Here is a 13,181-nt window from a genome sequence, read left to right on the forward strand (position 1 = left end):
CTCCCCTGCGCCCCCTTCTTCCCCAAGCCCCGGGCTCTGGGGACCCGCAGCGCCCCGGGGGAATGACAGCCCCCACCCCGTGCCTGCGGGGCGGGCGGCACTTCTCGGAGGCGCCCCCATCGGATCGGGCGTTTCCTGCCAGCGGAGCCGGCCAGGTCCTCGGCAGACGGCGCCGCTGGGGCTGGATGTTCCCCGCAGGTCCCGGGGAGGCGCCGGGCCCGCCGCGCCGACGAGCGCGCCAGCGGGCCGACCCTCCGCGCTCCCGAGCGCGGGCGCGTGTGCCCGTCAGTGAGCGTGTCTGGGTGTGTGTCCGCGTGTGCGTGTCGGGTTTTCTGGACCCCACTCGCCCCAGCTCGTCCCCTCTCGGCGTGTGGCTGGTGGGGAGGCGTTCCGGACTTGCCGGGGGTGGGGAGCGGCTGTGGGCATCGCCCCTGCGGCGCTCCACAGAGGGGTCACTTCAGTCACCGCCACCCATACATTGGAACCCGTTTTTGGGCCGCGGCACAGTGGGTCTCGGCTGCCGGACTCCCGTCCGGGTTACGACGCCCCGTTCGAGGCTCCCCACCAGGACCCAGGCTGCAGGCCCGCCCGGGGGGTCAGAGCCAAAGGCCTTTCGGGTCGCGCGTTCCAAGCACCCAGTGAGCCCCCCACCCCGTAGCCTCTGACGGGGCGCCCGCGGGCACCCACGGCGCTTCAGGTTGCGGTGAGCGGCCCCCCCGCAGAGGCAGAAGCAGCGGCTTAACCGAGAGCCTTACGACAAACCCCGACGGCCCCCTCCCACCCCCGCCCCGGGGGCGCCCCGCCGCCTCAGCCGGGAGCCCTCTCCAGCCCCAGGCGGCGAGCCCGGGCCGCCCTGCACGTCCGGTGCGTCCTTCGGCCTCCGCTTCCCGGCGCCAGAGGGACCCCGCGGGCCGCACGTGGCTGTCCGGGCTCTGCGCGCCGCGCCCCGGGGGTGCGCGGGGTCCTGGCCCCAGCGTTCCCGTTTGCCCACCACCCAGTGCTGAGCCCCGCGGCGGCTCTCGACCCGGCGCCCCAGGCCAGAACTTGACTCCGAAGGCCGCCTCTGCCGCCAACTCCGAGACCAGACGGGGGTCCCTCCACGCCCAGGGCTGTGTCAGTCCAAGGCCGTTCCCTGAGGGGCCTGAGGGCGAGGCCATCCCGAAGGGCGCGTCCTGAGCCCCTGGTGTGGCAGGGGTTTGCCCGCGCCCAAGACCTGGATGGAGCTTTTACCGCCAAGGGAGCAGACCTCTGCCCTGGGGCACGGAGGGGCGGACCACCCCCCAGAAGCTGAGAAGCCCTTGTGGGGGAAGGGGCCTGGGGCAGTGTCCAGGGGTCCCGGGAGTGTGGGGTCCTGAGAGGCGGAGACGGCTGTCAGGGCCGAGACCCTTGAGTCCCAGCGCGCCCCTTGGGACCTCTGTGGAGCACACCGTTGGCCAGAAAGCCTTTGCAGGGCCCCTGAGCAGGCACGCGGGGCACTGCCTGGCGGAGGGCCGCAGTGCAGGGGCCCCTGTCTTTAAATCCTTGCAACTGCACTCAAGACTGGGCAGACAGGAACTCAATCCTGGTGATGTCTGCGGCTTCCTCTCCCTCTCCTGCGTGGGCTGGTATCTGGGCGGGAGGGCTAGGGAGGCCAATGAAGGGTCACTCTGCGCAAAAACCCCCGAGGGGAGCCCCAGCTGCCTAGCATCCTGGCCAGAAGGCTGGGGGATGCAGGGGCACCCTCATGTGTGGGCACCCGGTTCTCTCCCACTGTGGGGTGGGGAGGAAGTCCTGTAAACACTCCCCCTGGAGTCGGAAAGAGACGTGCGGTGCCACACTATTACGTGGTATTCCCAGCAGAGCCACGCAAGATGTGAATAACCTCAAAAGAATAGATAATAGTAAAATGTAGTAAGAGTAATTAGAAAGCAATGAATTCTGAGTATGTAGTACCTTTGATCTTAATATAATTTAACTGTAAATTCATATGATTTAAATTTTAATGATGGCTGTGTTTAATAGTCAGCTTGCAAATTCCTGAAATGTAGCAATCGGCTGTTGTCAGCCTGCTCAACACAGGCCTGGTTGAAGAGGATGGGGAGGCCTTCAGAGGTTAGACTGGGGGGTGCCTCGTGTAGGGCAGGCCAAGGGGGCTAGTTGGGGAGGTGTGGCCCGGGGCTCCCTGGCTGTGGCCAGCATGGTAAAGGCAGGCAGGCATATGAAGGCACACCTATTTATAGGTAAGTCAGGAGGTGTTCTGAAGATGCCAGTGCCCACTGAGGGTCTTTACCTAGTGGATGGTGGGAACCCACCCAGGGAGGTGCTGAAGCTGCACCCTGGACCTCCTCTCACCCTGTGGCATCTCCTGGGCTGTCCTCTTCTCAGGACAAGACCACAAACTGGTCTAGAATCTCAGGCAGAGATCCCTTCAGGATGGGCAATAGTGGGGTGCTGGGTGTGATCTCTGCTAAAAGTGGCTCACTGCTTATCTCTGAGCCCATTAAGTGTGAGGGTCTGCCCTGTCATTTGAAACAGCTGCCCCTGCAGGGAGGAGATTGGGGAGGGGGGTGTGGGACGACCCAAGGGGCGGGAAGAGGAGAAGGCAGCAGTCCCCACCAACCCAGCTCAGCTGGGCTGCCCTGGGCCCCCGGACTCCCTGATCCCAACTGGGGCTTCCCCACAGCGAGGGCCTCCTTCCTCGGAGCCCTTCCCAGGGCAGCGACTGGCCCGGTCTGGCTGCGGACGGAGCCCCGGGTGGTGTCCGTCCCCAGCCTGCCCTCCTCTGGACTGAGCCCGCCCCTGGCCTTGCGGGTGAGGAGACTTGAACTGAGGATGTTCCGACCCCGACCCACAGGCGTTCAGGGGCACCACCACGAGTCCTTCTGGGGAAGGCCCACAAATATTCCCAGAGCATCTACTGAGGGGAGCTGGGACCAGGGCAGAAGAAACCACCGCCTCCGGCCTGGAGAGCGCTTGTGCTGCAGGGCAGAAGGGTGTACCTACACCTTCAGCGTGGCAGGTGAGTGGGCAGGACGTCTCCTGAGGAGGTGGTACCAGAGAGGGGTCCTGAGAGTGGGTGGGGAGAGGGGACCGATGGGGGGGAGGCATGGCCCACAGGCATGTCCTTCACCTTGGAGGAGCAGAGGGCAAAGCGGGGCGTGGGAGGGGTGTGGGTGGGGTGGTGGGACAGGCCTGGGGCCAGGAGCCAAGATTTCTTCCTGTTGGCCAGAAGGCTGTGGTCCTGGGTGTAGGAGGTTCCCCCCAGGAGCCCTTCTTGGAAGGCAGCCTTGAGGCGAGCCAGGTTTGGAGAGAAGGGTGGAGCTGAGAACACTGCAGGAGGCTAAATCGTCAGGACTCTGATGACTTGGGTTTGGGGAGTGAAGCAGAGGAGGCGGCTGGGTTGATTCCCCGACTGGCCCCGAGGGGGGCGAGGGGCTGGTGGTGCCGCGGTGGAGGAGGGGAAGGTCTGGAGGGAGAGACAGACCGTGAGTTCACACGGGACACGTCTCCCTTGAAGCGGTTACCCAGCAGCCGGGAGGAGGTTGCAGCAGTGATGCCCAAGCACTTGGTCCTGGCCAGGCGCTCAGTGGGCTCCCACCAGTGCCCAGGGAGGAGGCGGGTCCCGAGCTGAGATGGAGGGGCTGAGGGTCGGGACGGAGTCAAGCTGACGAGCGAGTCCTGGGAGCATCTTCGGGATGGTGGGGGTACAGCCAGTGGGTGGGGAGACCACCCAGGGATGGAGGAAAGTGCCCTGACCCCAACAGGGACTGTTCTGTTAGGATTTCTGATCTCCGCACTTAACAACACCAAGGAGAGGTGCTGGTACTCTCCGCCGTTTGTGGGGCACTGCGGACATCAGAGCGCTTTCCATCACTGTCTTCCCTGCCCTCCCAACTTTGGAGCTAGTAAATTTGAAGGCTGGGTCTGGAACGGCCCAGGAGCCCCAACCCTGGGAACCCCAGCTTGCGTTAATTTGGTTTGCTCGCCCAAGCTAGTGGCGTCGGGCTGGTGCGGTGGGTGCCAGGCCATGAGCCCGCTGTGTCCTCACTCATCAGTTTCACCATCTGCTGGACCTCAGGAGAGGGCATTAGGAAACACGAAAGAAGGTGAGGCATACCGGTGTCAAGAATACAAGCGGTGTGTACCGGCGGGGGTCACAGCTATCACGAGGCTAAGAAGCCATCACTCAGGCCTGGGGGAAAGGCTCAGGCTCCTGCCAGCAGGGGTGGGACCTGGCCACCCCGACAAGACTCAGTGGATGGAGGTTACAGGCTGCCAGGGGCGGGGAGGTGCCTCAGGGCCTCCAGTGGACCAGAGGACACAACTCAAATTGGCCCCTTCACCCCAAATTGGCCCAGTGCCTGGTGGGATGCTTTCCCACATTTTACTGCATCTGATCACATGAGGGGCCTGTGAAGCCAGCACAGCGGGTTCTTCTGTGTTTATGTCATAATTTACAGACAGGCCGTCAAGACTCACTGCCTTCCAGGGCTCAGCCTGAGCAGCACAGCAGATTGCAGTAACGCAGGGCCTGGCCTCCATCTCTGTTCATTCATTCCACGGACAGTCTTCCAGGACGTCCTTCGTGCTGCCAGGGACTCTCTCACACAGTGGGGACACAGAGGTTTCCCGCTGATTTTATTTTAGGTTGATGTTCAGAACGTTCTTGGTTTTAAGTTTCAATCTCATGCACTTTCCTTAAGATACTGGCATCTACTCCAGCTGCTATATTAAGATCCCTCTAAGAGGGTGTCCGGCTGGGCCAGAAGCCTGGACTTTGAACGACCTGCAGTTTTCCAAGGCAGGGTTTCACGGTGGCTCACAGAGGGCCCCAGCAAGGATAGCGATGTCACAGATGTGGTGGGCCCCTCTGGTGCGGGGTGAGGCGCGCTGGGAGGGAGGGTCACTCAGCATACCAGCTCCACCCGTTTCCAGCCTCACCATTTCCCTGGGTGAGACCCTGGGTGAGATCGGGGTGACATCGATGGTGCTGGGTTGTGGGCAGAGGCCTGCATGCAGCGAGTGTGCCCTCAGAGATGGTGATGGCTGTTCCTGTGACCTTGCTGGGCTGTGGGCAGGGCCCGGCCATCCAGGGACAGCCCTGGGCAGGAGGGGAGCCATCGAGGCACATGGGAAGCAGGGGGCTGTCTCCTGGCTGGGGCTGTGTGTTCCATGGGTCTGCCTCTTTTTTGCATAATGCTGGGTCTGATGCTTTGGGGTGTGTGGCCCCTCCTGGGGACAAAGGGGCAGCTCCTGGGGAGGGGCCCTCCTGAAGTCTGTGTCTGTGTGTGTGTGTGTGTGTGAATGAGGAGAGGAGAAATCTTCCTGTTCATCCAACTGGAAGAGAACAAAAGAGCCAAGGAATGAAGCCCCCATTGGGATGTCTTGGGGTTGCAAAGCCCCCTTTCTGGGAAGATTTTCATTTCCGGTTGTGTTCTCTGCTCAGCGCGGGGTCAGCCCAGTGCCCCTGGAGGCAGGCTGCGGTGGGAACGCAGGAGCAAGCCTCAGAGCCACCTTGGCCTCCTGTCCTGCCGCCTCTCGGCCCACCAGCTGCCAGCCAGCGGGAGCTCAGCCTTCGCCGAGAGGCGCTCCTGGCCCGGCTGACCCCCCGCCGCTGTGTAAGCTGCACACTGTCCTCCGGGACCCTCTCTGGCCCCTTCCCTAGACTCAGCAGTGGGACGAGGAAGGCTCCCTGTGTCTCTGTGTCTGCGTCTCTCTCCAGCTCTGTGCTCAGTGCCGCCCAAGGGCCAGGTGGTGCTGGGCACACGGGCAGCGTGCAGAGGACCCGGGTGCACCCTCACACAAGGGAAATTGCCCCTGACAAGGATGCCCGCAGCATGAGCGTACCCCTCTCGTCTTACTGCAGGCCCCTCCGAGGTCAGGTGGGCACTAGCTGTGGTCAGCTCCCCACAGGGGCAGGCAGGCAGCCCCCGGTCCTTATGGCCCCAGGGCTTCTCAGGCCCCACCAGCAGCCCTCTCTCTGCACAGCCACATGTGCACACCCCAGATGTGCTTTGGGGTGGGCAATGTGAGTCCACCATTGACGAGTGGCATAAAGGCTCAGTGGACAAGAACCTCTCCTGACCTCCAAGCAGGTGGCCCTGGCAGCCCCCTCAGGAGGTCCCAGGAGCAGTGGCCAGCTCCATCACCCCCCTAGCATTCCCTTCCCTCCCGGACCACTTCACACACAAACCGCTTTCAGCCTCGCTTCTGCCTCTGGGGTGGTGCAGCTAAGTCAGGGACGCCTGGGGAGCGTACAGCAGGACCCGGCCTAGGCTGGGGGTCACAGAGGATCTTCCCAAGGAAGCGACATGGAAGCTGAGCTCTGAAGCAGGAGTGGGAGTCATCCAGGCAGACGTATTCTCAGTGAGGCAAGGCAGCGTGTGCCAGGGCCCTGGGGCAGCAAGGTGTTTGGGGTGAGCAGAGGGGTGGGCATGGAGGTCAGCAGGGCCTTCTTTGTAGGTCACATTAAAGGGTTTCGTCTACATTAGGGTCCTGGGGAACCCTAGAAGGGTTTGGAGCAGGAGACTAGTTTAGAAAGATTCTGCCTGCCCCTTGGGGGCGAATGGACCCGGTGCTGGTGCCGGAAGGGGCAGGAGGCCAGTTAGGAGCCTCTGTGAGCAGTATCACGGCGGCTGGGAGCAAGGGTACAGGCGGGAGAACACCCCCAATCACGCATCCATTCTGCGTGAACTACAAGAGTGACCGTATTTAGCCCTTGGCCTTGACAGCCGCTGTGGGGCTTCCTCGCAGACGCAGCAGCCCCGTTGCCCCCACAGGCCTCTGACGTCCCGCTGGCCTCTTTTCCCGTTTCCTTCTTCTGTAGGTGGGTCTGGTGACGCGCCCGACACTCGTGCTGTATGGCCCTGCCCAGCCCCGTGGCCTGTGCCTGTCCTGTAGCCTCCACACGGGGCTCAAGTGGAGGCGGGGGAGCGGGGCGCCCACCCGCGCCGTGGGAAAGCAGCCCCGATGTGGACGTGCCCTAGTGGCCAGGTGGGGGTGGGAGGTGGGGCGAGGGGGCCAGGTGCACCCTCTCCAGTCTTCAAATCTGAGACAAGACGCCTGACCTCTGGTCCTAGGTCTTCATCTGCGGAAGAGGTATTTTTCCGCCAACCCGGAAAGCACACGGAGAGGCAGAGCTTGGGCTGGAGGCGGGGCCGGCATGGAGGGCTGGCGGGGTCGAGGAGGCGGCTCCCTGCTCCCCTCTGCCCTCCGGCTCGGCTCCTGCCGCTGTGGGCCCGCCCCTCCCGGTGCCGCCCCCACCGCGGGTGATCAGGGGGCCCCCAGGGAGGCTCTTCCCGGCCCGCAGGGGCTCGGGGTCCAGCGACACGCCCCGCGGGCCCTGGGCAGGCTGCTGGAGGGCCGCGTCGGAGCTGGAGTCAGGCGCGCTGGGACAGAGACCCACTTCCCGATGGCCAGACCCAGGCACCGCACACCCGTCCTGCGGACCCGCCTCGTGGGCGGCTGCCGTCCCCAGGTGGGGGGGTCGTCTGGGGCCCCGGCCGGAGGCAGTCGGCCCGGCTTGCTGCGCCCTTTCGCGAGGGGGTGCCCCGGAGAGCCGGCTGTGGGAGCTCCGAGCCTGCTTCCAAGAAATCAGCTGCATTTCGTCGCAGCGCCGGCTCGTGGGCCCCGGAGCCCCGGCCCCCCTCTGTGCCCTGCACCCCCCGCCCCTCCCCGCCCTCCGTCCTTTCGTCGCTGCCTCGCGCTCCTAGCATCTGGGTCTGCGAGGTCGCCGCTCCTGCGGCCGCCGCTTGTAGCTGGCTGTGATGAAAAGCGTCCGCTTTACGCTCGCTGGGCCCAGCAGCACTACAAGACACACAGATCCCTTTGTTGCAAATAATTAATTTGACTCCATATTGCATAATATCCTAAAAAGCTTTCTGGGGTGAACTCCTGCCGGCCAGACACTGTGATCTCATCAGTATTGCATTGCACTGGGCCCTACCGTGATGCAGTTTCATTAAAAATTTAATTTGTGGTTTAAATCCACAGTATTTCCTTTAAAAGGAGGGCAGAGGATGCAAAGGCGGGACAGGCTTCATGTTGGGGGTGGTGAGCAGATCTGGGGAGAGGGAGGCCTTCCCAGGGCGAGAGCAGCAGCCCCCCTCCCACTGGCTGCCGGCTGCCGGCCGTGCTGCGGCCTGAAGCTGGACCGAGCTTGGACCATTCATAGAAAATGCTTCTCCGGCGTCGTGCTGGCCTCCTTCCCAGCGGTCCCGGGAAGCCAGGAGCTGCCGCAGGGGGGCCGGGGGTAGGGAGCGTTCCCCGGAGGGCGTCCCCCACGGAGTGCAGCTTCTCGCGCTGCCCAGTACAGTCAGTGCCGCAACTCCCAGGGGAGTGTGGGTCCTGGAAGTGCAGTCTGGGTCGCCAGCACCCCCTTGTGGCAAGGGCTGCTTGGTGACAGGGTAGCAGTTCACAAGATCCCTGCTGGGAATCGCTGGCCCCTGAAAGGCTGCCCTTAGTCTATTCCCTCATCTCCACTTGCAGACGCCCCTGCAGCTGACAGACCCTGTCCCTGGGATTTCTTTTCCAGTGGGGGTGGGGGTAGCGGGCCATTCCGCTCCTCCTTCCAGGCAGGGGAGGCCTCGGGAGAGCTCTGCTTCTGGTAGGGGAGGGGAGAGAAGTGAAGGGGGCAGGGGAGCCGGCACAGAGCAGGCAGCTTCGCAGTGCTGGCCGCCAGGCTCTGCCCTGTGCTCTCCAGTCCCTGCAGGCCCTGGCGAGGCCACCGATCATGGAAGGGAGGGATCTGTGCATCCCTGGCTATCTTCTGAAATTGTTCCAGAGTGACTAAGTCAAGTGTCCTGGGGCCGGTTGCGGAGAAGGGACAACCTGCTCTGTAAACCTGATTTGCTGCCTTAGCATTTATAGGGAGCGCAAAGCATCCACAGGGTCAGGTATGCTTCCCGTCCCTCCCTGCCATGTGCACACAGGTCACGTGCCACAGGCCCAGGACATGGACTGGGGTCCGGGCATGGTGGGTGCACAGAGGGGGGCTTAGTGAGTCCTCAGTGTCCCACGCAGGGCAGATGGATGCCCACCTGCAGAGACTTCCCCCAAAGACCCTTGGGGGGTGACCGTTTCCCCAGGTGGGCTGTCAGTGCCACAGAGGTAAGAGTGCAAAGATGTGAGACTCTCAGGGTCCCAAAGAAGAGAGGCAGAGGTGGCCATGCACCAGCGTCTCCTGACCTGGGAGGGGAGGGCCCCTTCCAGCCGCCCAGACCGCCTTTTCCCATCCGCGGGGAAACAGGACAAGGTGAGTATTGCCCCCCTTGAGAGCGGTTTTCAGAGTATCTGTGGGCTCCGACGATGGTGTGTGAGGCCCCTGGACTCATGCAGCTGGGCAGCTGGGGGCCGTCCAGGGAAGGAGGACATCCTGGGGCCAGGGACGGAGTCTTTCCAGACAGAAAAGTGCAGCCGGGCATCACCATGCAGGATAGAAGGACAGGCTGGTCCTCCTTGGCAGACCCACCATGCATTTCAGAAAGCACAGGCTGTAGTGGAGACGGCTTGGCCTGGCCACAGCCCAGAAACAGGCAGGACTTGGATCCATAGGTGCTGTTGGTTTCTATGCCTGCTTCCCAGGTGCTCCTGGGCAGTGGGGAGATGGTCAGGGGAGCCTGGCAGTGAGAGACACGGCTTCAGCATTCTGCCTGGGCCAGAGGCAGTTCCTCTGCTTAGATGCTGTGTGACCTCAGATGGGTGACCTCCCTCTCTGGGCTGTCAAAGGTTCACTAGCAAGCCCCATAAGCTCTTAGCATGGTTCGCCCCATGATAGCAGTCAGTAAATGCTGATATGCTCTTGTCTTTCCCGCCCTCCAGACGCTCTGGTACTGGGAATAACACGAGGAGGGAGAGGGATGCTCAGGGGCTGTGTGAGGGCCTAGTGCCGAGCCAGGGAGGAGGAAGGAAGGTGGGTCTCTGAGCAGCACAGGCTGGACCCTTGCAAAGCAGCCCTTCCCAGTTTAAATTTAAATTTAAAGATGTTTATTAACTGTAAAATATACACAACATAAGATGTACCATTTCAACCGTTTTAAGTGTCCAGTTAAGTACCGTTAGGTACATTCACACTGTTGTGCAGCCACCCCACCGTCGTTCCCCAGAACTTTCTCGTCTTCCCAAACTGAAACTCTGTCCCCATTAAACACTCCCCACCTTCCCACCAGCATCTGGTAATCTCCATCCTCTCCGTCTCTGTGAACTCGGCTCCTCCAGGGACTCACGTAAGCGGAACCCTGAGGGATTTGTCTTTTTGTGTTTGGCATGTGTCTCGTAAGGCCCACGCCCGCTGTAGCAGGTGTTGGGACTCCCTTCCCTAGGGCTGAGCAATATTGGCGTGTGTGGACAGACCGCACAGGGTTTATCCACTCTCCTGGGCTGCTCCCACCTTTTGGGTGTGTACCAGAAGCAGGACTGCTGGCTCACCTGGTCCCCCTGCTTGTTTTTTTTTATTTTGGTATCATTAATCTACAATTACATGAGGAACATTATGTTTACTAGGTTCCCCCCTTCACCAAGTCCCCCCCACAACCCCCATTACAGTCACTGTCCATCAGCGTAGTAAGATGCTGTAGAATCACTACTTGTCTTCTCTGTGTTGCACAGCCCTCCCCGTGTCCCCCCACACATTATACATGCTAATCGTAATGTCCCCTTTCTTTTTCCCTGCCCTTATCCCTCCCTTCCCACCCATCCTCCCCAGTCCCTTTCCCTTTGGTAACTGTTAGTCCCTTCTTGGGTTCTGTGATTCTGCTGCTGTTTTGTTCCTTCAGTCTTTCTTTGTTCCTATAGTCTTTGGGTTTGAGGTGAGTCTCCTGTAAGCAGCATAGAGATGGGTCTTGCTTTTTTATCCATTCTATTATTCTGTGTCTTTTGATTGGTGCATTCAGTCCATTTACATTTAGGGTGATTATTGAAAGATATGTACTTATTGCCATTGAAGGCTTTAGATTCGTGGTTGCCAAAGGTGCAAGGTTAGCTTCTTTACTACCTTACTGTCTGACCTCACTCACTTATTGAGCCATTTTAAACACTGTCTGGTCATTCTTTCTTTTTCTCCCTTCTTATTCCTCCTTGGTTGTTTTATTCTGTGCTCTTTTGTGCTTCCTTTAACTGCTTTTGTGGGTAGTTGATTTTAATTTTTGCCTTTAGTTCGTATTTGGTTGGTCTGTTTTCTTTGCTGTGATTTTATTTTCTCTGGTGACGTCTATTTAGTCTTAGGAGTGCTCCCATCTAGAGCAGTCCCTCTAAAATACCCTGCAGAGGTGGTTTGTGGGAGGCAAAGTCCCTCAGCTTTTGCTTGTCTGGGAATTATTTAATCGTTCCTTCACATTTAAATGATAATTGTGCTGGATACAGTAGCCTTGGTTCAAGGCCCTTCTGTTTCATTGCATTAAATATATCATGCCATTCTCTTCTGGCCTGTAGGGTTTCTGCTGAGAAGTCTGATGATAGCCTGATGGGTTTTCCTTTGTAGGTGACCTTTTTACTCTCTCTAGCTGCCTTTAAAACTCTGTCCTTGTCCTTGACCTTTGCCATTTTAATTATTATGTGTCTTGGTGTTGTCCTTCTTGGGTCCTTTCTGTTGGGAGTTCTGTACACTTCCATGGTCTGATCAATTATTTCCTCCTCCAGTTTGGGGAAGTTTTCAGCAATTATTTTTTCAAATACTCTTTCTATTCCTTTCTCTCTCTCTTCTTCTTCTGGTATCCCTATAATATGGATATTGTTCCTTTTGGATTGGTCACACAGTTTTCTTAATATTGTTTCATTCCTGAAGATCCTTTTATCTCTCTCTGCGTCAGCTTCTATGCGTTCCTGTTCTCTGGTTTCTATTCCATCAATGGCCTCTTGCTTCTTATCCATTCTGCTTATAAATCCTTCCAGAGTTTGTTTCACTTCTGTAATCTCCCTCCAGACGTCTGTCATCTCCCTCTGGACATCTGTGATCTCCCTCCGGACGTCATCCCTTAGCTCTCGCATATTTCTCTGCAGCTCCATCAGCACAGTTATGAGCTTTATTTTTAATTCTTTTTCAGGAAGACTGGTTAGGTCTATCTCCTTCTCAGGGTTTGCCTCTGTGATCTTGGTCTGTATCAATTTCTTCTGCCTTTTCATGGCGATAGATATATTTGTGGGGAGCTGGTGCATGTGTTGGGTAAGAGAAAGTCCCTTCTTGCCAGTTTGTGGCCCTCGTCTCCTGGGAGAACAGCAGCCTCTAGCGGCTTGTGCAGGACAGCTGCGTGCACACGGGGCTTCTGTTCTTGCCCGGCCGCTATGGAGTTTATTTAGCCCTGCAGTTGTTGTGGGCATGACCGGCCTCAGGCTGCTGCTCCAATATGGCGGGGCCGCGTTGGAGGGGAAACAGGCGGGAGGCTGTTTATCGCGGTGAGGGGCCTCTGAGCTGCACTGCAGGGGTTTGGGTGCCCAGAGTTCCCCAGATTCCCAGCTGCTGGGCTAAGTGTCCCGGGATGCTTCTGTCCAGCTGTGGGGTCCCTGTCCCTTTAAGACTTTCAAAAAGCGCTCGCTTTTCTTTGTCCCTGGTGCGCCGGCTGCGGGGACCCACTCACAGGTCTTGCTGTCCTGTTTCCCTAGCATCCAGGGTCCCCTGGGCACGTACTGTGTCTGCACTCTGGCCCGGATGGCTGGGGCTGGGTGTTCGGCAGTCCTGGGCTCCGTCTCCCTCCCGCTCTGCCTGCTCTTCTCCCGCCGGGAGCTGGGGGGAGGGGCGCTCGGCTCCCGCGGGGCCGGGGCTTGTATCTTACCCCCTTCGTGATGCGCTGGGTTCTCTCAGGTGTGGATGTGGTCTGGATGGTGTCCTGTGTCTTCTGGTCTCTCTTTTAGGGAGAGTTGTATTTGTTGTATTTTCAAAAATGTATGTGGTTTTGGGAGGAGATTTCTGCTGCTCTACTCACGCCACCATCTTGGTTCTCTCTTGCCTATGTTTTTTTCTAAGGGTTTTATGGTTTCATGACTTACATTCAGGTCTTTGATCCATTTTGAATTTACTTTTGTGTACAGGGTTAGACAGTGATCCAGTTTCATTCTCTTACATGTAGCTGTCCAGTTTTGCCAGCACCAATTGTTGAAGAGACTGTCATTTCCCCATTGTATGTCCATGGCTCCTTTATCGTATATTAATTGACCATATATGTTTGGGTTAATGTCTGAAATCTCCATTCTGTTCCACTGGTCTGTGGCTC

General features: G+C 59.1%; 1 protein-coding gene across 1 annotated transcript in view; it reads left to right on the top strand.

Annotated features, from left to right (window-relative positions):
- Positions 1-7,951, top strand: part of LOC118925086 (uncharacterized) — a 28,319-nt gene extending 20,368 nt beyond the window's left edge. Inside the window, exons 2-4 of the mRNA XM_057501785.1 lie at positions 2,889-2,998; positions 6,806-6,972; positions 7,059-7,951. Of these exons, the coding sequence (XP_057357768.1) occupies positions 2,889-2,998; positions 6,806-6,972; positions 7,059-7,251 (470 nt within the window). The 3' untranslated portion in view covers positions 7,252-7,951. The remainder of the gene's footprint in view (positions 1-2,888; positions 2,999-6,805; positions 6,973-7,058) is intronic.
- The last annotated feature ends 5,230 nt before the right edge of the window (positions 7,952-13,181 follow it).

The sequence above is a fragment of the Manis pentadactyla genome, chromosome 4 (genome assembly GCF_030020395.1).
Source record: "Manis pentadactyla isolate mManPen7 chromosome 4, mManPen7.hap1, whole genome shotgun sequence".
NCBI lineage: Eukaryota > Metazoa > Chordata > Mammalia > Pholidota > Manidae > Manis > Manis pentadactyla.